The following is a 25,594-nucleotide window of genomic DNA, read 5'->3' as shown; positions in this document are numbered from 1 at the left end:
AAGCCTTGACCAGCGACAGTGCGCCAAATGCGGCCAGGCCTCCAGCAGGTTTCACTCACGGCTGACGGCGGCGAAAGTATTGGCTCCTAAGCTGTAATTGTCCCGAGACAGAAGCGGTTGCGCCGTGCATCCTGCTGTTAGAGGCGCTGCTGCTCTCCCGATGGGTGAGGACTGTCTGTATTCAGGGCTACGAGAGTGGTGCGGTTAGCACACAGAGAGTATAGGTGACTGCTGAGTAAGAGAGCTTAGGAAAACAGGACGAAGAGAGCATGGAGAACTCAACGCACCCCGGAGAAATGCGGGCATATAATGGCTATACTCCAAATCACTTTGCGTCAATTCGTCCAGTTGCCGCCCCTACCGGCCCTCCAGAGCCGCAGCACCAAAATTGAAGGAGACCGCAACGCAAAATATGCGATCGCGATGACTTTGAAAACTTCTTACGTGCAGACTGGCACGTCTGCAAAGTCCCTAAGTTGTATCCAATTATGCAGAGCCCCGCCTGGTCCTTCAAAGCCAACACCACGACATCCCCTAGCGAGGGCACCACCTTAAGAGTCTTCTAAACTCTGCAGAATACCGCCCTGATGAGGGCATGCGCGTTATGAGATATACCTGATGAACTTTCTGCTTTCTTCTAGGACGACTCCCCAGCCTCGTCCGCCATCAACGGCCAGGCCACGGTAAGAAAAACTTACATTCTCCTCACTGCATCACTGGGAATGCTCTGAGGAAAATAACATACATTTTTTAATCTTTATAGGCGGCCCATAACAGTTGCACCACCCCTTCCTATCTACCCGCATGGGACTCCGTCACCGTAAGCGTAACCATGTCTCGTGGATTGAAGTTTACAAGCTGCATGAAGCATGCCTTCGCTCAACTCAGAGCTCTTCAGGTCCTCGGTGCTGGCATCCACCACCGGTGGCTAGATGACCATATGAACGTCATACTCTCAAATCCTAATCTCTCTTTGACTGATGACACAGTCCAAATAAATTTTAATATCTAAAACGATGGAGTCAACAGCCCCCATTTTCCTTGCTTCGCCAATGATCACAGCAAGCGTCAAGACGCACCCAGAAAATATGGTAAAGAAATATCCACCGGCACCATACAGGGCTTCGCCAGCTTTTCGGAAATATCCAAGATACCAAATTTCTTTAAGTTTGAAACAACATAGAAAAGGTCATCCAACGCGCATCGAAGAAGCGTTGCACGTCGTACAGCAAGCATGAATAGAGATATGAACAAACGTTGCGCAATATGACGAAAAACATTTGCTCAAGCTTACGAACATAGGCACAAAACTAACCCCACTGTAGGCTGAGAATAGAGCGCACGCACTGTCTAGGACAAACTATTAACCACTCACGAAAGTAATTCCAGGCACATAGGTGCCAAAATTTACAACGATCGCCTGATTTCACTACTACGAAACAGAGGTTGTGAGTGCGACTTTCATTGACACTTTTTGTACCGAGCTTAAGTGCACTTCAGGGCCCCGGTGTTAAAAGTGTACCTTACTTCTACCCTTGTTACCTCCGTACGATTTGCGTGGTCTTCAAGTCCATGGTAGGTAGAGAGAGGTTGGTCAGATGGTCCTTGATAATCACAAAGTGAACAAGGCAAAAAAAAAAATCAGCGTGCTTGCCAACATTTCGATAAATGGACTTGTCTCCTTGTCGAAACGAAGACAAGTCCAGATGAAGAAAAAAAGTCTAGTCCAAACGTTGACAAGCGTCTTGTGGTGCTCCTGAACTGCAATGAAGCGGACACCAGAAGTTGTTTCCATGAGATATGTATAATACAAATTCCCCGAGTGCTCACTTAAACTGTGTTTAAAACTTCTGATCTCAATTTTATTAAAATCGTGATTAATCGTATATTACCTTTATAACATTGTAAAACGCCATCTGAAACATTGGTCGGACATAGAACCCCACTTAGTTTGAGACTCAGCCCTGATACCTGACCGGTGCATAATAAGTATGCCACCTCTAGGCCAGGTCATCCCCCGGATAGGCCCCCACCTGGACACCCTCCGGTGGCGAAACCACTGTAAGCGTCTTTGAAAACCTTCCATATATTAACCGTTAAAATGTTTTGCATCCTGCCGTCATTGTATTCTCCACCGAACTGAAGCGTGTAACAGGGGCGTAATGCCTTTCAAGCCGTGACCAGCGACAGTGCGCCAAATGCGGCCAGGCCACCAGCAGGTTTCACTCACGGCTGACGGCGGCGAAAGTATTGGCTCGTTAGCTGTAATTGTCCCGGGACAGAAGCGGTTGCGCCGTGCATCCTGCTGTTAGAGGCGCTGCTGCTCTCCCGATGGGTGAGGACTGTCTGTATTCATGGCTACGAGAGTTGTGCGGTTAGCACACAGAGAGTATAAGTGACTGCTGAGTAAGAGAGCTTAGGAAAACAGGACGAAGAGAGCATGGCGAACTGAACGCACACGGGAGAAATACGGGCATATAATGGCTATGCTCCAAATCACTCTGCGGTAATTGGTCCAGTTGCCGCCCCTACCGGCCCTCCAGAGCCGCAGCACCAAAATGTAAGGAGACCGCAACGGAAAATATGCGAGCGCTATCACTTTGAAAACTTCTTACGTGCAGACTGTCACGTCTGCAAAGTCCTTAAGCTGTATCCAACTATGCAGAGCCCCGCCTGGTCCCGCAAAGCCAACACCACGACATCCACTAGCGAGGGCACCACCTTAAGAGTCTTCTAAACTGCAGAATACCGCCCTGATGAGGGCATGCGCGTTATAATGAGATATACCTGATGAACTTTCTGCTTTCTTCTAGGACGACTCCCCAGCCTCGTCCGCCATCAACGGCCAGGCCACGGTAAGAAAAACTTACATTCTCCTCACTGCATCACTGGGAATGCTCTGAGGAAAATAACATAAATTTTTTAAACTTTATAGGCGGCCCCCACCAGTTGCACCACCCTCTCCAATCTCCCCGCATGGGACTCCGCCACCGTAAGCGTAACCATGTCTCGTGGATTGAAGTTTACAAGCTGCATGAAGCATGCCTTCGATCAACTCAGAGCTCTTCAGGTCCTCGGTGCTGGCATCCACCACCGGTGGCTAGATGACCATATGAACGTCATACTCTCAAATCCTAATCTCTCTTTGACTGATGACACAGTCCAAATAAATTTTAATATCTAAAACGATGCAGTCAACATCCCCCATTTTCCTTGCTTCGCCAATGATCACAGCAAGCGTCAAGACGCACCCGAAAATATGGTAAAGAAATATCTACCGGCACCATACAAGGCTTCGCCAGCTTTTCGGAAATATTCAAGATATCAAATTTCTTTAAGTTTGAAACAACATAGAAAAGGTCATCCAACGCGCATCGAAGAAGCGTTGCACGTCGTACAGCAAGCATGAATTGAGATATGAACAAACGTTGCGCAATATGACGAAAAACACTTGCTCAAGCTCACGAACATAGGCACAAAACTAACCCCACTGTAGGCTGAGAATAGAGCGCACGCACTTTCTAGGACAAACAATCAACCACTCACGAAAGTAATTCCAGACACATAGGTGCCAAAATTTACAACGATCGCCTGATTTCACTACGACGAAACAGAGGTTGTGAGTGCGACTTTCATTGACACTTTTTGTACCGAGCTTAAGTGCACTTCAGGGCCCCGGTGTTAATAGTGTACCTTACTTCTACCCTTGTTACCTCCGTACGCTTTGCGTGGTCTTCAAGTCCATGGTACAGAGAGGTTGGTCAGGTGGTCCTTGATAATCACAAAGTGAAGATGGCAAAAAAAAATCAGTGTGCTTGCCAACATTTCGACAAATGGACTTGTCCCCTTGTCGAAACGAAGACAAGTCCAGACGAAGAAAAAAAGTCTAGTCGAAACGTTGGCAAGCGTCTTGTGGTGCTCGTGAACTGCAATGAAGCGGACACCAGAAGTTGTTTCCATGAATTATGCATAATACAAATTCCTCGAGTGCTCACCTAAATTGTGTTTAAAACTACTGATATCAATTTAATTAAAATCGTGATTAATCGTATATTACCTTTATAACATTGTAAAACGCCATCTGAAACATTGGTCGGTCATAGAACCCCACTTAGTTTGAGACTCAGCCCTGATACCTTACCGGTGCATAATAAGGATGCCACCTCTAGGCCAGGTCATCCCACGGAAAGGCCCCCACCTGGACACCCTCCGGTGGCGAAACCACTGTAAGCGTCTTTGAAAACCTTCCATATATTAACCGTTAAAATGTTTTGCATCCTGCCGTCATTGTATTCTCCACCGAATTGAAGCGTGTAACAGGGGCGTAATGCCTACCAAGCCGTGACCAGCGACAGTGCGCCAAATGCGGCCAGGCCACCAGCAGGTTTCACTCACGGCTGACGGCGGCGAAAGTATTGGCTCGTTAGCTGTAATTGTCCCGGGACAGAAGCGGTTGCGCCGTGCATCCTGCTGTTAGAGGCGCTGCTGCTCTCCCGATGGGTGAGGACTGTCTGTATTCATGGCTACGAGAGTTGTGCGGTTAGCACACAGAGAGTATAAGTGACTGCTGAGTAAGAGAGCTTAGGAAAACAGGACGAAGAGAGCATGGCGAACTGAACGCACACGGGAGAAATACGGGCATATAATGGCTATGCTCCAAATCACTCTGCGGTAATTGGTCCAGTTGCCGCCCCTACCGGCCCTCCAGAGCCGCAGCACCAAAATGTAAGGAGACCGCAACGCAAAATATGCGAGCGCGATCACTTTGAAAACTTCTTACGTGCAGACTGCCACGTCTGCAAAGTCCCTAAGTTGTATCCAATTATGCAGAGCCCCGCCTGGTCCCGCAAAGCCAACACCACGACATCCACTAGCGAGGGCACCACCTTAAGAGTCTACTAAACTCTGCAGAATACCGCCCTGATGAGGGCATGCGCGTTATAATGAGATATACCTGATGAACTTTCTGCTTTCTTCAAGGACGACTCCCCAGCCTCGTCCGCCATCAACGGCCTGGACACGGTAAGAAAAACTTACATTCTCCTCACTGCATCACTGGGAATGCTCTGAGAAAAATAACATACATTTTTTAAACTTTATAGGCGGCCCCCACCAGTTGCACCACCCCCTCCTATGTCCCCGCATGGGACTCCGCCACCGTAAGCGTAACCATGTCTCGTGGATTGAAGTTGACAAGCTGCATGAAGCATGCCTTCGCTCAACTCAGAGCTCTTCAGGTCCTCGGTGCTGGCATCCCCCACCGGTGGCTAGATGACCATATGAACGTCATACTCTCAAATCCTAATCTCTCTGACTGATGACACAGTCCAAATAACTTTTAATATCTAAAACGATGCATTCAACAGCCCCCATTTTCCTTGCTTCTCCAATGATCACAGCAAGCGTCAAGACGCACCCAGAAAATATGGTAAAGAAATATCCACCGGCACCATACAAGGCTTCGCCAGCTTTTCGGAAATATCCAAGATATCAAATTTCTTTAAGTTTGAAACAACATTGAAAAGGTCATCCAACGCGCATCGAAAAAGCGTTGCACGTCGTACAGCAAGCATGAATAGAGATATGAACAAACGTTGCGCAATATGACGAGAAACACTTGCTCAAGTTCACGAACATAGGCACAAAACTAACCCCACTGTAGGCTGAGAATAGAGCGCACGCACTGTCTAGGACAAACTATCAACCACTCACGAAAGTAATTCCAGGCACATAGGTGCCAAAATTTACAACGATCGCCTGATTTCACTACGACGAAACAGAGGTTGTGGTGCGACTTTCATTGACACTTTTTGTACCGAGCTTAAGTGCACTTCAGGGCCCCGGTGTTAAAAGTGTACCTTACTTCTACCCTTCTTACCTCCGTACGCTTCGCGTGGTCTTCAAGTCCATGGTAGAGAGAGGTTGGTCAGATGGTCCTTGATATTCACAAAGTGAACAAAAAAAAATCATCGTGCTTGCCAACATTTCGATAAATGGAGTTGTCCCCTTGTCGAAACGAAGACAAGTCCAGACGAAGAAAAAAAGTCTAGTCCAAACGTTGGCAAGCGTCTTGTGGTGCTCCTGAACTGCAATGAAGCGGACACCAGAAGTTGTTTCCATGAATTATGCATAATACAAATTCCTCGAGTGCTCACTTAAACTGTGTTTAATACTTCTGATCTCAATTTCATTAAAATCGTGATTAATCGTATATTACCTTTATAACATTGTAAAACGCCTTCTGAAACATTGGTCGGACATAGAACCCCACTTAGTTTGAGACTCAGCCCTGATACCTGACCGGTGCATAATAAGGATGCCACCTCTAGGCCAGGTCATCCCCCGGATAGGCCCCCACCTGGACACCCTCCGGTGGCGAAACCACTGTAAGCGTCTTTGAAAACCTTCCATATATTAACCGTTAAAATGTTTTGCATCCTGCCGTCATTGTATTCTCCACCGAACTGAAGCGTGTAACAGGGGCGTAATGCCTTTCAAGCCGTGACCGGCGACAGTGCGCCAAATGCGGCCAGGCCTCCAGCAGGTTTCACTCACGGCTGACGGCGGCGAAAGTATTGGCTCGTAAGCTGTAATTGTCCCGAGACAGAAGCGGTTGCGCCGTGCATCCTGCTGTTAGAGGCGCTGCTGCTCTCCCGATGGGTGAGGACTGTCTGTATTCAGGGCTACGAGAGTGGTGCGGTTAGCTCACAGAGAGTATAGGTGACTGCTGAGTAAGAGATCTTAGGAAAACAGGACGAAGAGAGCATGGAGAACTCAACGCACCCCGGAGAAATGCGGGCATATAATGGCTATACTCCAAATCACTTTGCGCTAATTGGTCCAGTTGCCGCCCCTACCGGCCCTCCAGAGCCGCAGCACCAAAATTGAAGGAGACCGCAACGCAAAATATGCGAGCGCGATCAGACTGCCACGTCTGCAAAGTCCCTAAGTTGTATCCAATTATGCAGAGCCCCGCCTGGTCCCGCAAAGCCAACACAACGACATCCACTAGCGAGGGCACCACCTTAAGAGTCTACTAAACTCTGCAGAATACCGCCCTTATGAGGGCATGCGCGTTATAATGAGATATACCTGATGAACTTTCTGCTTTCTTCTAGGATGACTCCCCAGCCTCGTCCGCCATCAACGGCCTGGCCACGGTAAGAAAAACTTACATTCTCCTCACTGCATCACTGGGAATGCTCTGAGGAAAATAACATACATTTTTTAAACTTTATAGGCGGCCCCCACCAGTTGCACCACCCCCTCCTATGTCCCCGCATGGGACTCCGCCACCGTAAGCGTAACCATGTCTCGTGGATTGAAGTTTACAAGCTGCATGAAGCATGCCTTCGCTCAACTCAGAGCTCTTCAGGTCCTCGGTGCTGGCATCCACCACCGGTGGCTAGATGACCATATGAACGTCATACTCTCAAATCCTAATCTCTCTGACTGATGACACAGTCCAAATAAATTTTAATATCTAAAACGATGCAGTCAACAGCCCCCATTTTCCTTGCTTCGCCAATGATCACAGCAAGCGTCAAGACGCACCCAGAAAATATGGTAAAGAAATATCCACCGGCACCATACAAGGCTTCGCCAGCTTTTCGGAAATATCCAAGATATCAAATTTCTTTAAGTTTGAAACAACATTGAAAAGGTCATCCAACGCGCATCGAAAAAGCGTTGCACGTCGTACAGCAAGCATGAATAGAGATATGAACAAACGTTGCGCAATATGACGAGAAACACTTGCTCAAGTTCACGAACATAGGCACAAAACTAACCCCACTGTAGGCTGAGAATAGAGCGCACGCACTGTCTAGGACAAACTATCAACCACTCACGAAAGTAATTCCAGGCACATAGGTGCCAAAATTTACAACGATCGCCTGATTTCACTACGACGAAACAGAGGTTGTGGTGCGACTTTCATTGACACTTTTTGTACCGAGCTTAAGTGCACTTCAGGGCCCCGGTGTTAAAAGTGTACCTTACTTCTACCCTTCTTACCTCCGTACGCTTCGCAGTGGTCTTCAAGTCCATGGTAGAGAGAGGTTGGTCAGATGGTCCTTGATAATCACAAAGTGAACAAGGAAAAAAAAATCAGCGTGCTTGCCAACATTTCGATAAATGGAGTTGTCCCTTTGTCTAAACGAAGACAAGTCCAGATGAAGAAAAAAAGTCTAGTCCAAACGTTGGCAAGCGTCTTGTGGTGCTCCTGAACTGCAATGAAGCGGACACCAGAAGTTGTTTCCATGAATTATGCATAATACAAATTCCTCGAGTGCTCACCTAAATTGTGTTTAAAACTACTGATATCAATTTAATTAAAATCGTGATTAATCGTATATTACCTTTATAACATTGTAAAACGCCATCTGAAACATTGGTCGGTCATAGAACCGCACTTAGTTTGAGACTCAGCCCTGATATCTTACCGGTGCATAATAAGGATGCCACCTCTAGGCCAGGTCATCCCCCGGAAAGGCCCCCACCTGGACACCCTCCGGTGGCGAAGCCACTGTAAGCGTCTTTGAAAACCTTCCATATATTAACCGTTAAAATGTTTTGCATCCTGCCGTCAATGTATTCTCCACCGAATTGAAGCGTGTAACAGGGGCGTAATGCCTACCAAGCTGTGACCAGCGACAGTGCGCCAAATGCGGCCAGGCCTCCAGCAGGTTTCACTCACGGCTGACGGCGGCGAAAGTATTGGCTCGTAAGCTGTAATTGTCCCGAGACAGAAGCGGTTGCGCCGTGCATCCTGCTGTTAGAGGCGCTGCTGCTCTCCCGATGGGTGAGGACTGTCTGTATTCAGGGCTACGAGAGTGGTGCCGTTAGCACACAGAGAGTATAGGTGACTGCTGAGTAAGAGAGCTTAGGAAAACAGGACGAAGAGAGCATGGAGAACTCAACGCACCCCGGAGAAATGCGGGCATATAATGGCTATACTCCAAATCACTTTGCGCTAATTGGTCCAGTTGCCGCCCCTACCGGCCCTCCAGAGCCGCAGCACCAAAATTGAAGGAGACCGCAACGCAAAATATGCGAGCGCGATCACTTTGAAAACTTCTTACGTGCAGACTGCCACGTCTGCAAAGTCCCTAAGTTGTATCCAATTATGCAGAGCCCCGCCTGGTCCCGCAAAGCCAACACCACGACATCCACTAGCGAGGGCACCACCTTAAGAGTCTTCTAAACTCTGCAGAATACCGCCCTGATGAGGGCATGCGCGTTATAATGAGATATACCTGATGAACTTTCTGCTTTCTTCTAGGACGACTCCCCAGCCTCGTCCGCCATCAACGGCCAGGCCACGGTAAGAAAAACTTACATTCTCCTCACTGCATCACTGGGAATGCTCTGAGGAAAATAACATACATTTTTTAAACTTTATAGGCGGCCCCCACCAGTTGCACCACCCCCTCCTATGTCCCCGCATGGGACTCCGCCACCGTAAGCGTAACCATGTCTCGTGGATTGAAGTTTACAAGCTGCATGAAGCATGCCTTTGCTCAACTCAGAGCTCTTCAGGTCCTCGGTGCTGGCATCCACCACCGGTGGCTAGATGACCATATGAACGTCATACTCTCCAATCCTAATCTCTCTTTGACTGATTACACAGTCCAAATAAATTTTAATATCTAAAACGATGCAGTCAACATCCCCCATTTTCCTTGCTTCGCCAATGATCACAGCAAGCGTCAAGACGCACCCAGAAAATATGGTAAAGAAATATCCACCGGCACCATACAAGGCTTCGCCAGCTTTTCGGAAATATCCAAGATATCAAATTTCTTTAAGTTTGAAACAACATAGAAAAGGTCATCCAACGCGCATCGAAGAAGCGTTGCACGTCGTACAGCAAGCATGAATAGAGATATGAACAAACGTTGCGCAATATGACGAAAAACACTTGCTCAAGCTCACGAACATAGGCACAAAACTAACCCCACTGTAGGCTGAGAATAGAGCGCACGCACTTTCTAGGACAAACAATCAACCACTCACGAAAGTAATTCCAGGCACATAGGTGCCAAAATTTACAACGATCGCCTGATTTCACTACGACGAAACAGAGCTTGTGAGTGCGACTTTCATTGACACTTTTTGTACCGAGCTTAAGTGCACTTCAGGGCCCCGGTGTTAATAGTGTACCTTACTTCTACCCTTGTTACCTCCGTACGCTTCGCAGTGGTCTTCAAGTCCATGGTAGAGAGAGGTTGGTCAGATGGTCCTTGATAATCACAAAGTGAACAAGGAAAAAAAAATCAGCGTGCTTGCCAACATTTCGATAAATGGAGTTGTCCCTTTGTCTAAACGAAGACAAGTCCAGATGAAGAAAAAAAGTCTAGTCCAAACGTTGGCAAGCGTCTTGTGGTGCTCCTGAACTGCAATGAAGCGGACACCAGAAGTTGTTTCCATGAATTATGCATAATACAAATTCCTCGAGTGCTCACCTAAATTGTGTTTAAAACTACTGATATCAATTTAATTAAAATCGTGATTAATCGTAAATTACCTTTATAACATTGTAAAACGCCATCTGAAACATTGGTCGGACATAGAACCCCACTTAGTTTGAGACTCAGCCCTGATACCTGACCGGTGCATAATAAGGATGCCACCTCTAGGCCAGGTCATCCCCCGGATAGGCCCCCACCTGGACACCCTCCTGTGGCGAAACCACTGTAAGCGTCTTTGAAAACCTTCCATATATTAACCGTTAAAATGTTTTGCATCCTGCCGTCATTGTATTCTCCACCGAATTGAAGCGTGTAACAGGGGCGTAATGCCTACCAAGCCGTGACCAGCGACAGTGCGCCAAATGCGGCCAGGCCTCCAGCAGGTTTCACTCACGGCTGACGGCGGCGAAAGTATTGGCTCCTAAGCTGTAATTGTCCCGAGACAGAAGCGGTTGCGCCGTGCATCCTGCTGTTAGAGGCGCTGCTGCTCTCCCGATGGGTGAGGACTGTCTGTATTCAGGGCTACGAGAGTGGTGCGGTTAGCACACAGAGAGTATAGGTGACTGCTGAGTAAGAGAGCTTAGGAAAACAGGACGAAGAGAGCATGGAGAACTCAACGCACCCCGGAGAAATGCGGGCATATAATGGCTATACTCCAAATCACTTTGCGTCACTTCGTCCAGTTGCCGCCCCTACCGGCCCTCCAGAGCCGCAGCACCAAAATTGAAGGAGACCGCAACGCAAAATATGCGATCGCGATGACTTTGAAAACTTCTTACGTGCAGACTGGCACGTCTGCAAAGTCCCTAAGTTGTATCCAATTATGCAGAGCCCCGCCTGGTCCTTCAAAGCCAACACCACGACATCCCCTAGCGAGGGCACCACCTTAAGAGTCTTCTAAACTCTGCAGAATACCGCCCTGATGAGGGCATGCGCGTTATAATGAGATATACCTGATGAACTTTCTGCTTTCTTCTAGGACGACTCCCCAGCCTCGTCCGCCATCAACGGCCAGGCCACGGTAAGAAAAACTTACATTCTCCTCACTGCATCACTGGGAATGCTCTGAGGAAAATAACATACATTTTTTAATCTTTATAGGCGGCCCATAACAGTTGCACCACCCCTTCCTATCTACCCGCATGGGACTCCGTCACCGTAAGCGTAACCATGTCTCGTGGATTGAAGTTTACAAGCTGCATGAAGCATGCCTTCGCTCAACTCAGAGCTCTTCTGGTCCTCGGTGCTGGCATCCACCACCGGTGGCTAGATGACCATATGAACGTCATACTCTCAAATCCTAATCTCTCTTTGACTGATGACACAGTCCAAATAAATTTTAATATCTAAAACGATGGAGTCAACAGCCCCCATTTTCCTTGCTTCGCCAATGATCACAGCAAGCGTCAAGACGCACCCAGAAAATATGGTAAAGAAATATCCACCGGCACCATACAAGGCTTCGCCAGCTTTTCGGAAATATCCAAGATACCAAATTTCTTTAAGTTTGAAACAACATAGAAAAGGTCATCCAACGCGCATCGAAGAAGCGTTGCACGTCGTACAGCAAGCATGAATAGAGATATGAACAAACGTTGCGCAATATGACGAAAAACATTTGCTCAAGCTTACGAACATAGGCACAAAACTAACCCCACTGTAGGCTGAGAATAGAGCGCACGCACTGTCTAGGACAAACTATTAACCACTCACGAAAGTAATTCCAGGCACATAAGTGCCAAAATTTACAACGATCGCCTGATTTCACTACTACGAAACAGAGGTTGTGAGTGCGACTTTCATTGACACTTTTTGTACCGAGCTTAAGTGCACTTCAGGGCCCCGGTGTTAAAAGTGTACCTTACTTCTACCCTTGTTACCTCCGTACGATTTGCGTGGTCTTCAAGTCCATGGTAGGTAGAGAGAGGTTGGTCAGATGGTCCTTGATAATCACAAAGTGAACAAGGCAAAAAAAAAAATCAGCGTGCTTGCCAACATTTCGATAAATGGACTTGTCTCCTTGTCGAAACGAAGACAAGTCCAGATGAAGAAAAAAAGTCTAGTCCCAACGTTGACAAGCGTCTTGTGGTGCTCCTGAACTGCAATGAAGCGGACACCAGAAGTTGTTTCCATGAGATATGTATAATACAAATTCCCCGAGTGCTCACTTAAACTGTGTTTAAAACTTCTGATCTCAATTTTATTAAAATCGTGATTAATCGTATATTACCTTTATAACATTGTAAAACGCCATCTGAAACATTGGTCGGACATAGAACCCCACTTAGTTTGAGACTCAGCCCTGATACCTGACCGGTGCATAATAAGTATGCCACCTCTAGGCCAGGTCATCCCCGGATAGGCCCCCACCTGGACACCCTCCGGTGGCGAAACCACTGTAAGCGTCTTTGAAAACCTTCCATATATTAACCGTTAAAATGTTTTGCATCCTGCCGTCATTGTATTCTCCACCGAACTGAAGCGTGTAACAGGGGCGTAATGCCTTTCAAGCCGTGACCAGCGACAGTGCGCCAAATGCGGCCAGGCCACCAGCAGGTTTCACTCACGGCTGACGGCGGCGAAAGTATTGGCTCGTTAGCTGTAATTGTCCCGGGACAGAAGCGGTTGCGCCGTGCATCCTGCTGTTAGAGGCGCTGCTGCTCTCCCGATGGGTGAGGACTGTCTGTATTCATGGCTACGAGAGTTGTGCGGTTAGCACACAGAGAGTATAAGTGACTGCTGAGTAAGAGAGCTTAGGAAAACAGGACGAAGAGAGCATGGCGAACTGAACGCACACGGGAGAAATACGGGCATATAATGGCTATGCTCCAAATCACTCTGCGGTAATTGGTCCAGTTGCCGCCCCTACCGGCCCTCCAGAGCCGCAGCACCAAAATGTAAGGAGACCGCAACGGAAAATATGCGAGCGCTATCACTTTGAAAACTTCTTACGTGCAGACTGTCACGTCTGCAAAGTCCTTAAGCTGTATCCAACTATGCAGAGCCCCGCCTGGTCCCGCAAAGCCAACACCACGACATCCACTAGCGAGGGCACCACCTTAAGAGTCTTCTAAACTGCAGAATACCGCCCTGATGAGGGCATGCGCGTTATAATGAGATATACCTGATGAACTTTCTGCTTTCTTCTAGGACGACTCCCCAGCCTCGTCCGCCATCAACGGCCAGGCCACGGTAAAAAAAACTTACATTCTCCTCACTGCATCACTGGGAATGCTCTGAGGAAAATAACATAAATTTTTTAAACTTTATAGGCGGCCCCCACCAGTTGCACCACCCTCTCCAATCTCCCCGCATGGGACTCCGCCACCGTAAGCGTAACCATGTCTCGTGGATTGAAGTTTACAAGCTGCATGAAGCATGCCTTCGATCAACTCAGAGCTCTTCAGGTCCTCGGTGCTGGCATCCACCACCGGTGGCTAGATGACCATATGAACGTCATACTCTCAAATCCTAATCTCTCTTTGACTGATGACACAGTCCAAATAAATTTTAATATCTAAAACGATGCAGTCAACATCCCCCATTTTCCTTGCTTCGCCAATGATCACAGCAAGCGTCAAGACGCACCCGAAAATATGGTAAAGAAATATCTACCGGCACCATACAAGGCTTCGCCAGCTTTTCGGAAATATTCAAGATATCAAATTTCTTTAAGTTTGAAACAACATAGAAAAGGTCATCCAACGCGCATCGAAGAAGCGTTGCACGTCGTACAGCAAGCATGAATTGAGATATGAACAAACGTTGCGCAATATGACGAAAAACACTTGCTCAAGCTCACGAACATAGGCACAAAACTAACCCCACTGTAGGCTGAGAATAGAGCGCACGCACTTTCTAGGACAAACAATCAACCACTCACGAAAGTAATTCCAGACACATAGGTGCCAAAATTTACAACGATCGCCTGATTTCACTACGACGAAACAGAGGTTGTGAGTGCGACTTTCATTGACACTTTTTGTACCGAGCTTAAGTGCACTTCAGGGCCCCGGTGTTAATAGTGTACCTTACTTCTACCCTTGTTACCTCCGTACGCTTTGCGTGGTCTTCAAGTCCATGGTACAGAGAGGTTGGTCAGGTGGTCCTTGATAATCACAAAGTGAAGGTGGCAAAAAAAAAATCAGTGTGCTTGCCAACATTTCGACAAATGGACTTGTCCCCTTGTCGAAACGAAGACAAGTCCAGACGAAGAAAAAAAGTCTAGTCGAAACGTTGGCAAGCGTCTTGTGGTGCTCCTGAACTGCAATGAAGCGGACACCAGAAGTTGTTTCCATGAATTATGCATAATACAAATTCCTCGAGTGCTCACCTAAATTGTGTTTAAAACTACTGATATCAATTTAATTAAAATCGTGATTAATCGTATATTACCTTTATAACATTGTAAAACGCCATCTGAAACATTGGTCGGTCATAGAACCCCACTTAGTTTGAGACTCAGCCCTGATACCTTACCGGTGCATAATAAGGATGCCACCTCTAGGCCAGGTCATCCCACGGAAAGGCCCCCACCTGGACACCCTCCGGTGGCGAAACCACTGTAAGCGTCTTTGAAAACGTTCCATATATTAACCGTTAAAATGTTTTGCATCCTGCCGTCATTGTATTCTCCACCGAATTGAAGCGTGTAACAGGGGCGTAATGCCTACCAAGCCGTGACCAGCGACAGTGCGCCAAATGCGGCCAGGCCTCCAGCAGGTTTCACTCACGGCTGACGGCGGCGAAAGTATTGGCTCGTAAGCTGTAATTGCCCCGAGACAGAAGCGGTTGCGCCGTGCATCCTGCTGTTAGAGGCGCTGCTGCTCTCCCGATGGGTGAGGACTGTCTGTATTCAGGGCTACGAGAGTGGTGCCGTTAGCACACAGAGAGTATAGGTGACTGCTGAGTAAGAGAGCTTAGGAAAACAGGACGAAGAGAGCATGGAGAACTCAACGCACCCCGGAGAAATGCGGGCATATAATGGCTATACTCCAAATCACTTTGCGCTAATTGGTCCAGTTGCCGCCCCTACCGGCCCTCCAGAGCCGCAGCACCAAAATTGAAGGAGACCGCAACGCAAAATATGCGAGCGCGATCACTTTGAAAACTTCTTACGTGCAGACTGCCACGTCTGCAAAGTCCCTAAGTTGTATCCAATTATGCAGAGCCCCGCCTGGTCCCGCAAAGCCAACACCACGACATCCACTAGCGAGGGCACCACCTTAAGAGTCTACTAAACTCTGCAGAATACCGCCCTGATGAGGGCATGCGCGTTATAATGAGATATACCTGATGAACTTTCTGCTTTCTTCAAGGACGACTCCCCAGCCTCGTCCGCCATCAACGGCCTGGACACGGTAAGAAAAACTTACATTCTCCTCACTGCATCACTGGGAATGCTCTGAGGAAAATAACATACATTTTTTAAACTTTATAGGCGGCCCCCACCAGTTGCACCACCCCCTCCTATGTCCCCGCATGGGACTCCGCCACCGTAAGCGTAACCATGTCTCGTGGATTGAAGTTGACAAGCTGCATGAAGCATGCCTTCGCTCAACTCAGAGCTCTTCAGGTCCTCGGTGCTGGCATCCACCACCGGTGGCTAGATGACCATATGAACGTCATACTCTCAAATCCTAATCTCTCTGACTGATGACACAGTCCAAATAAATTTTAATATCTAAAACGATGCATTCAACAGCCCCCATTTTCCTTGCTTCTCCAATGATCACAGCAAGCGTCAAGACGCACCCAGAAAATATGGTAAAGAAATATCCACCGGCACCATACAAGGTTTCGCCAGCTTTTCGGAAATATCCAAGATATCAAATTTCTTTAAGTTTGAAACAACATTGAAAAGGTCATCCAACGCGCATCGAAAAAGCGTTGCACGTCGTACAGCAAGCATGAATAGAGATATGAACAAACGTTGCGCAATATGACGAGAAACACTTGCTCAAGTTCACAAACATAGGCACAAAACTAACCCCACTGTAGGCTGAGAATAGAGCGCACGCACTGTCTAGGACAAACTATCAACCACTCACGAAAGTAATTCCAGGCACATAGGTGCCAAAATTTACAACGATCGCCTGATTTCACTACGACGAAACAGAGGTTGTGGTGCGACTTTCATTGACACTTTTTGTACCGAGCTTAAGTGCACTTCAGGGCCCCGGTGTTAAAAGTGTACCTTACTTCTACCCTTCTTACCTCCGTACGCTTCGCGTGGTCTTCAAGTCCATGGTAGAGAGAGGTTGGTCAGATGGTCCTTGATAATCACAAAGTGAACAAGGAAAAAAAAAATCAGCGTGCTTGCCAACATTTCGATAAATGGAGTTGTCCCTTTGTCTAAACGAAGACAAGTCCAGATGAAGAAAAAAAGTCTAGTCCAAACGTTGGCAAGCGTCTTGTGGTGCTCCTGAACTGCAATGAAGCGGACACCAGAAGTTGTTTCCATGAATTATGCATAATACAAATTCCTCGAGTGCTCACCTAAATTGTGTTTAAATCTACTGATATCAATTTAATTAAAATCGTGATTAATCGTATATTACCTTTATAACATTGTAAAACGCCATCTGAAACATTGCTCGGTCATAGAACCCCACTTAGTTTGAGACTCAGCCCTGATACCTTACCGGTGCATAATAAGGATGCCACCTCTAGGCCAGGTCATCCCCCGGAAAGGCCCCCACCTGGACACCCTCCGGTGGCGAAGCCACTGTAAGCGTCTTTGAAAACCTTCCATATATTAACCGTTAAAATGTTTTGCATCCTGCCGTCATTGTATTCTCCACCGAATTGAAGCGTGTAACAGGGGCGTAATGCCTACCAAGCCGTGACCAGCGACAGTGCGCCAAATGCGGCCAGGCCTCCAGCAGGTTTCACTCACGGCTGACGGCGGCGAAAGTATTGGCTCGTAAGCTGTAATTGTCCCGAGACAGAAGCGGTTGCGCCGTGCATCCTGCTGTTAGAGGCGCTGCTGCTCTCCCGATGGGTGAGGACTGTCTGTATTCAGGGCTACGAGAGTGGTGCCGTTAGCACACAGAGAGTATAGGTGACTGCTGAGTAAGAGAGCTTAGGAAAACAGGACGAAGAGAGCATGGAGAACTCAACGCACCCCGGAGAAATGCGGGCATATAATGGCTATACTCCACATCACTCTGCGGTAATTGGTCCAGTTGCCGCCCCTACCGGCCCTCCAGAGCCGCAGCACCAAAATTGAAGGAGACCGCAACGCAAAATATGCGAGCGCGATCACTTTGAAAACTTCTTACATGCAGACTGCCACGTCTGCAAAGTCCCTAAGTTGTATACAATTATGCAGAGCCCCGCCTGGTCCCGCAAAGCCAACACCACGACATCCACTAGCGAGGGCACCACCTTAAGAGTCTTCTAAACTCTACAGAATACCGCCCTGATGAGGGCATGCGCGTTATAATGAGATATACCTGATGAACTTTCTGCTTTCTTCTAGGACGATTCCCCAGCCTCGTCCGCCATCAACGGCCTGGCCACGGTAAGAAAAACTTACATTCTCCTCACTGCATCACTGGGAATGCTCTGAGGAAAATAACATACATTTTTTAAACTTTATAGGCGGCCCCCACCAGTTGCACCACACCCTCCTATGTTCCCGCATGGGACTCCGCCACCGTAAGCGTAACCATGTCTCGTGGATTGAAGTTTACAAGCTGCATGAAGCATGCCTTCGCTCAACTCAGAGCTCTTCAGGTCCTCGGTGCTGGCATCCACCACCGGTTGCTAGATGACCATATGAACGTCATACTCTCAAATCCTAATCTCTCTTTGACTGATGACACAGTCCAAATAAATTTTAATATCTAAAACGATGCAGTCAACATCCCCCATTTTCCTTGCTTCGCCAATGATCACAGCAAGCGTCAAGACGCACCCGAAAATATGGTAAAGAAATATCTACCGGCACCATACAAGGCTTCGCCAGCTTTTCGGAAATATTCAAGATATCAAATTTCTTTAAGTTTGAAACAACATAGAGAAGGTCATCCAACGCGCATCGAAGAAGCGTTGCACGTCGTACAGCAAGCATGAATTGAGATATGAACAAACGTTGCGCAATATGACGAAAAACACTTGCTCAAGCTCACGAACATAGGCACAAAACTAACCCCACTGTAGGCTGAGAATAGAGCGCACGCACTTTCTAGGACAAACAATCAACCACTCACGAAAGTAATTCCAGACACATAGGTGCCAAAATTTACAACGATCGCCTGATTTCACTACGACGAAACAGAGGTTGTGAGTGCGACTTTCATTGACACTTTTTGTACCGAGCTTAAGTGCACTTCAGGGCCCCGGTGTTAAAAGTGTACCTTACTTCTACCCTTCTTACCTCCGTACGCTTCGCGTGGTCTTCAAGTCCATGGTAGAGAGAGGTTGGTCAGATGGTCCTTGATAATCACAAAGTGAACAAGGAAAAAAAAAATCAGCGTGCTTGCCAACATTTCGATAAATGGAGTTGTCCCTTTGTCTAAACGAAGACAAGTCCAGATGAAGAAAAAAAGTCTAGTCCAAACGTTGGCAAGCGTCTTGTGGTGCTCCTGAACTGCAATGAAGCGGACACCAGAAGTTGTTTCCATGAATTATGCATAATACAAATTCCTCGAGTGCTCACCTAAATTGTGTTTAAATCTACTGATATCAATTTAATTAAAATCGTGATTAATCGTATATTACCTTTATAACATTGTAAAACGCCATCTGAAACATTGCTCGGTCATAGAACCCCACTTAGTTTGAGACTCAGCCCTGATACCTTACCGGTGCATAATAAGGATGCCACCTCTAGGCCAGGTCATCCCCCGGAAAGGCCCCCACCTGGACACCCTCCGGTGGCGAAGCCACTGTAAGCGTCTTTGAAAACCTTCCATATATTAACCGTTAAAATGTTTTGCATCCTGCCGTCATTGTATTCTCCACCGAATTGAAGCGTGTAACAGGGGCGTAATGCCTACCAAGCCGTGACCAGCGACAGTGCGCCAAATGCGGCCAGGCCTCCAGCAGGTTTCACTCACGGCTGACGGCGGCGAAAGTATTGGCTCGTAAGCTGTAATTGTCCCGAGACAGAAGCGGTTGCGCCGTGCATCCTGCTGTTAGAGGCGCTGCTGCTCTCCCGATGGGTGAGGACTGTCTGTATTCAGGGCTACGAGAGTGGTGCCGTTAGCACACAGAGAGTATAGGTGACTGCTGAGTAAGAGAGCTTAGGAAAACAGGACGAAGAGAGCATGGAGAACTCAACGCACCCCGGAGAAATGCGGGCATATAATGGCTATACTCCACATCACTCTGCGGTAATTGGTCCAGTTGCCGCCCCTACCGGCCCTCCAGAGCCGCAGCACCAAAATTGAAGGAGACCGCAACGCAAAATTTGCGAGCGCGATCACTTTGAAAACTTCTTACATGCAGACTGCCACGTCTGCAAAGTCCCTAAGTTGTATCCAATTATGCAGAGCCCCGCCTGGTCCCGCAAAGCCAACACCACGACATCCACTAGCGAGGGCACCACCTTAAGAGTCTTCTAAACTCTGCAGAATACCGCCCTGATGAGGGCATGCGCGTTATAATGAGATATACCTGATGAACTTTCTGCTTTCTTCTAGGACGATTCCCCAGCCTCGTCCGCCATCAACGGCCTGGCCACGGTAAGAAAAACTTACATTCTCCTCACTGCATCACTGGGAATGCTCTGAGGAAAATAACATACATTTTTTAAACATTATAGGCGGCCCCCACCAGTTGCACCACCCCCTCCTATGTTCCCGCATGGGACTCCGCCACCGTAAGCGTAACCATGTCTCGTGGATTGAAGTTTACAAGCTGCATGAAGCATGCCTTCGCTCAACTCAGAGCTCTTCAGGTCCTCGGTGCTGGCATCCACCACCGGTTGCTAGATGACCATATGAACGTCATACTCTCAAATCCTAATCTCTCTTTGACTGATGACACAGTCCAAATAAATTTTAATATCTAAAACGATGCAGTCAACATCCCCCATTTTCCTTGCTTCGCCAATGATCACAGCAAGCGTCAAGACGCACCCGAAAATATGGTAAAGAAATATCTACCGGCACCATACAAGGCTTCGCCAGCTTTTCGGAAATATTCAAGATATCAAATTTCTTTAAGTTTGAAACAACATAGAGAAGGTCATCCAACGCGCATCGAAGAAGCGTTGCACGTCGTACAGCAAGCATGAATTGAGATATGAACAAACGTTGCGCAATATGACGAAAAACACTTGCTCAAGCTCACGAACATAGGCACAAAACTAACCCCACTGTAGGCTGAGAATAGAGCGCACGCACTTTCTAGGACAAACAATCAACCACTCACGAAAGTAATTCCAGACACATAGGTGCCAAAATTTACAACGATCGCCTGATTTCACTACGACGAAACAGAGGTTGTGAGTGCGACTTTCATTGACACTTTTTGTACCGAGCTTAAGTGCACTTCAGGGCCCCGGTGTTAATAGCGTACCTTACTTCTACCCTTGTTACCTCCGTACGCTTTGCGTGGTCTTCAAGTCCATGGTACAGAGAGGTTGGTCAGGTGGTCCTTGATAATCACAAAGTGAAGATGGCAAAAAAAAATCAGTGTGCTTGCCAACATTTCGACAAATGGACTTGTCCCCTTGTCGAAACGAAGACAAGTCCAGACGAAGAAAAAAAGTCTAGTCGAAACGTTGGCAAGCGTCTTGTGGTGCTCCTGAACTGCAATGAAGCGGACACCAGAAGTTGTTTCCATGAATTATGCATAATACAAATTCCTCGAGTGCTCACCTAAATTGTGTTTAAAACTACTGATATCAATTTAATTAAAATCGTGATTAATCGTATATTACCTTTATAACATTGTAAAACGCCATCTGAAACATTGGTCGGTCATAGAACCCCACTTAGTTTGAGACTCAGCCCTGATACCTTACCGGTGCATAATAAGGATGCCACCTCTAGGCCAGGTCATCCCACGGAAAGGCCCCCACCTGGACACCCTCCGGTGGCGAAGCCACTGTAAGCGTCTTTGAAAACGTTCCATATATTAACCGTTAAAATGTTTTGCATCCTGCCGTCATTGTATTCTCCACCGAATTGAAGCGTGTAACAGGGGCGTAATGCCTACCAAGCCGTGACCAGCGACAGTGCGCCAAATGCGGCCAGGCCTCCAGCAGGTTTCACTCACGGCTGACGGCGGCGAAAGTATTGGCTCGTAAGCTGTAATTGCCCCGAGACAGAAGCGGTTGCGCCGTGCATCCTGCTGTTAGAGGCGCTGCTGCTCTCCCGATGGGTGAGGACTGTCTGTATTCAGGGCTACGAGAGTGGTGCCGTTAGCACACAGAGAGTATAGGTGACTGCTGAGTAAGAGAGCTTAGGAAAACAGGACGAAGAGAGCATGGAGAACTCAACGCACCCCGGAGAAATGCGGGCATATAATGGCTATACTCCAAATCACTTTGCGGTAATTGGTCCAGTTGCCGCCCCTACCGGCCCTCCAGAGCCGCAGCACCAAAATTGAAGGAGACCGCAACGCAAAATATGCGAGCGCGATCACTTTGAAAACTTCTTACGTGCAGACTGCCACGTCTGCAAAGTCCCTAAGTTGTATCCAATTATGCAGAGCCCCGCCTGGTCCCGCAAAGCCAACACCACGACATCCACTAGCGAGGGCACCACCTTAAGAGTCTACTAAACTCTGCAGAATACCGCCCTGATGAGGGCATGCGCGTTATAATGAGATATACCTGATGAACTTTCTGCTTTCTTCAAGGACGACTCCCCAGCCTCGTCCGCCATCAACGGCCTGGACACGGTAAGAAAAACTTACATTCTCCTCACTGCATCACTGGGAATGCTCTGAGGAAAATAACATACATTTTTTAAACTTTATAGGCGGCCCCCACCAGTTGCACCACCCCCTCCTATGTCCCCGCATGGGACTCCGCCACCGTAAGCGTAACCATGTCTCGTGGATTGAAGTTGACAAGCTGCATGAAGCATGCCTTCGCTCAACTCAGAGCTCTTCAGGTCCTCGGTGCTGGCATCCACCACCGGTGGCTAGATGACCATATGAACGTCATACTCTCAAATCCTAATCTCTCTGACTGATGACACAGTCCAAATAAATTTTAATATCTAAAACGATGCATTCAACAGCCCCCATTTTCCTTGCTTCTCCAATGATCACAGCAAGCGTCAAGACGCACCCAGAAAATATGGTAAAGAAATATCCACCGGCACCATACAAGGCTTCGCCAGCTTTTCGGAAATATCCAAGATATCAAATTTCTTTAAGTTTGAAACAACATTGAAAAGGTCATCCAACGCGCATCGAAAAAGCGTTGCACGTCGTACAGCAAGCATGAATAGAGATATGAACAAACGTTGCGCAATATGACGAGAAACACTTGCTCAAGTTCACAAACATAGGCACAAAACTAACCCCACTGTAGGCTGAGAATAGAGCGCACGCACTGTCTAGGACAAACTATCAACCACTCACGAAAGTAATTCCAGGCACATAGGTGCCAAAATTTACAACGATCGCCTGATTTCACTACGACGAAACAGAGGTTGTGGTGCGACTTTCATTGACACTTTTTGTACCGAGCTTAAGTGCACTTCAGGGCCCCGGTGTTAAAAGTGTACCTTACTTCTACCCTTCTTACCTCCGTACGCTTCGCGTGGTCTTCAAGTCCATGGTAGAGAGAGGTTGGTCAGATGGTCCTTGATAATCACAAAGTGAACAAAAAAAAATCAGCGTGCTTGCCAACATTTCGATAAATGGAGTTGTCCCTTTGTCTAAACGAAGACAAGTCCAGATGAAGAAAAAAAGTCTAGTCCAAACGTTGGCAAGCGTCTTGTGGTGCTCCTGAACTGCAATGAAGCGGACACCAGAAGTTGTTTCCATGAATTATGCATAATACAAATTCCTCGAGTGCTCACTTAAACTGTGTTTAATACTTCTGATCTCAATTTCATTAAAATCGTGATTAATCGTATATTACCTTTATAACATTGTAAAACGCCTTCTGAAACATTGGTCGGACATAGAACCCCACTTAGTTTGAGACTCAGCCCTGATACCTGACCGGTGCATAATAAGGATGCCACCTCTAGGCCAGGTCATCCCCCGGATAGGCCCCCACCTGGACACCCTCCGGTGGCGAAACCACTGTAAGCGTCTTTGAAAACCTTCCATATATTAACCGTTAAAATGTTTTGCATCCTGCCGTCATTGTATTCTCCACCGAACTGAAGCGTGTAACAGGGGCGTAATGCCTTTCAAGCCGTGACCGGCGACAGTGCGCCAAATGCGGCCAGGCCTCCAGCAGGTTTCACTCACGGCTGACGGCGGCGAAAGTATTGGCTCGTAAGCTGTAATTGTCCCGAGACAGAAGCGGTTGCGCCGTGCATCCTGCTGTTAGAGGCGCTGCTGCTCTCCCGATGGGTGAGGACTGTCTGTATTCAGGGCTACGAGAGTGGTGCGGTTAGCTCACAGAGAGTATAGGTGACTGCTGAGTAAGAGATCTTAGGAAACAGGACGAAGAGAGCATGGAGAACTCAACGCACCCCGGAGAAATGCGGGCATATAATGGCTATACTCCAAATCACTTTGCGCTAATTGGTCCAGTTGCCGCCCCTACCGGCCCTCCAGAGCCGCAGCACCAAAATTGAAGGAGACCGCAACGCAAAATATGCGAGCGCGATCAGACTGCCACGTCTGCAAAGTCCCTAAGTTGTATCCAATTATGCAGAGCCCCGCCTGGTCCCGCAAAGCCAACACAACGACATCCACTAGCGAGGGCACCACCTTAAGAGTCTACTAAACTCTGCAGAATACCGCCCTTATGAGGGCATGCGCGTTATAATGAGATATACCTGATGAACTTTCTGCTTTCTTCTAGGACGACTCCCCAGCCTCGTCCGCCATCAACGGCCTGGCCACGGTAAGAAAAACTTACATTCTCCTCACTGCATCACTGGGAATGCTCTGAGGAAAATAACATACATTTTTTAAACTTTATAGGCGGCCCCCACCAGTTGCACCACCCCCTCCTATGTCCCCGCATGGGACTCCGCCACCGTAAGCGTAACCATGTCTCGTGGATTGAAGTTTACAAGCTGCATGAAGCATGCCTTCGCTCAACTCAGAGCTCTTCAGGTCCTCGGTGCTGGCATCCACCACCGGTGGCTAGATGACCATATGAACGTCATACTCTCAAATCCTAATCTCTCTGACTGATGACACAGTCCAAATAAATTTTAATATCTAAAACGATGCAGTCAACAGCCCCCATTTTCCTTGCTTCGCCAATGATCACAGCAAGCGTCAAGACGCACCCAGAAAATATGGTAAAGAAATATCCACCGGCACCATACAAGGCTTCGCCAGCTTTTCGGAAATATCCAAGATATCAAATTTCTTTAAGTTTGAAACAACATTGAAAAGGTCATCCAACGCGCATCGAAAAAGCGTTGCACGTCGTACAGCAAGCATGAATAGAGATATGAACAAACGTTGCGCAATATGACGAGAAACACTTGCTCAAGTTCACGAACATAGGCACAAAACTAACCCCACTGTAGGCTGAGAATAGAGCGCACGCACTGTCTAGGACAAACTATCAACCACTCACGAAAGTAATTCCAGGCACATAGGTGCCAAAATTTACAACGATCGCCTGATTTCACTACGACGAAACAGAGGTTGTGGTGCGACTTTCATTGACACTTTTTGTACCGAGCTTAAGTGCACTTCAGGGCCCCGGTGTTAAAAGTGTACCTTACTTCTACCCTTCTTACCTCCGTACGCTTCGCAGTGGTCTTCAAGTCCATGGTAGAGAGAGGTTGGTCAGATGGTCCTTGATAATCACAAAGTGAACAAGGAAAAAAAAATCAGCGTGCTTGCCAACATTTCGATAAATGGAGTTGTCCCTTTGTCTAAACGAAGACAAGTCCAGATGAAGAAAAAAAGTCTAGTCCAAACGTTGGCAAGCGTCTTGTGCTCCTGAACTGCAATGAAGCGGACACCAGAAGTTGTTTCCATGAATTATGCATAATACAAATTCCTCG

General features: G+C 47.5%; 1 protein-coding gene across 1 annotated transcript in view; it reads left to right on the top strand.

Moving 5' to 3' along the window:
- The first annotated feature begins 640 nt into the window (after positions 1-640).
- Positions 641-25,594, top strand: part of LOC144113689 (uncharacterized) — an 82,239-nt gene continuing 57,285 nt past the window's right edge. Inside the window, exons 1-25 of the mRNA XM_077646938.1 lie at positions 641-683; positions 764-820; positions 2,814-2,855; positions 2,936-2,992; positions 4,981-5,022; positions 5,103-5,159; positions 5,400-5,428; positions 7,119-7,160; positions 7,241-7,297; positions 9,284-9,325; positions 9,406-9,462; positions 11,452-11,493; positions 11,574-11,630; positions 13,623-13,664; positions 13,745-13,801; positions 15,791-15,832; positions 15,913-15,969; positions 17,956-17,997; positions 18,078-18,134; positions 20,123-20,164; positions 20,245-20,301; positions 22,290-22,331; positions 22,412-22,468; positions 24,427-24,468; positions 24,549-24,605. Coding sequence (XP_077503064.1) covers positions 805-820; positions 2,814-2,855; positions 2,936-2,992; positions 4,981-5,022; positions 5,103-5,159; positions 5,400-5,428; positions 7,119-7,160; positions 7,241-7,297; positions 9,284-9,325; positions 9,406-9,462; positions 11,452-11,493; positions 11,574-11,630; positions 13,623-13,664; positions 13,745-13,801; positions 15,791-15,832; positions 15,913-15,969; positions 17,956-17,997; positions 18,078-18,134; positions 20,123-20,164; positions 20,245-20,301; positions 22,290-22,331; positions 22,412-22,468; positions 24,427-24,468; positions 24,549-24,605 — 1,134 coding nt within the window. The 5' untranslated portion in view covers positions 641-683; positions 764-804. The remainder of the gene's footprint in view (positions 684-763; positions 821-2,813; positions 2,856-2,935; positions 2,993-4,980; positions 5,023-5,102; positions 5,160-5,399; positions 5,429-7,118; positions 7,161-7,240; positions 7,298-9,283; positions 9,326-9,405; positions 9,463-11,451; positions 11,494-11,573; positions 11,631-13,622; positions 13,665-13,744; positions 13,802-15,790; positions 15,833-15,912; positions 15,970-17,955; positions 17,998-18,077; positions 18,135-20,122; positions 20,165-20,244; positions 20,302-22,289; positions 22,332-22,411; positions 22,469-24,426; positions 24,469-24,548; positions 24,606-25,594) is intronic.

Source organism: Amblyomma americanum, chromosome 1 (genome assembly GCF_052857255.1).
Source record: "Amblyomma americanum isolate KBUSLIRL-KWMA chromosome 1, ASM5285725v1, whole genome shotgun sequence".
Lineage (NCBI taxonomy): Eukaryota > Metazoa > Arthropoda > Arachnida > Ixodida > Ixodidae > Amblyomma > Amblyomma americanum.
Note: the sequence above shows the minus strand (reverse complement) of the source record. Positions and strands in the feature narration are given on the sequence as shown.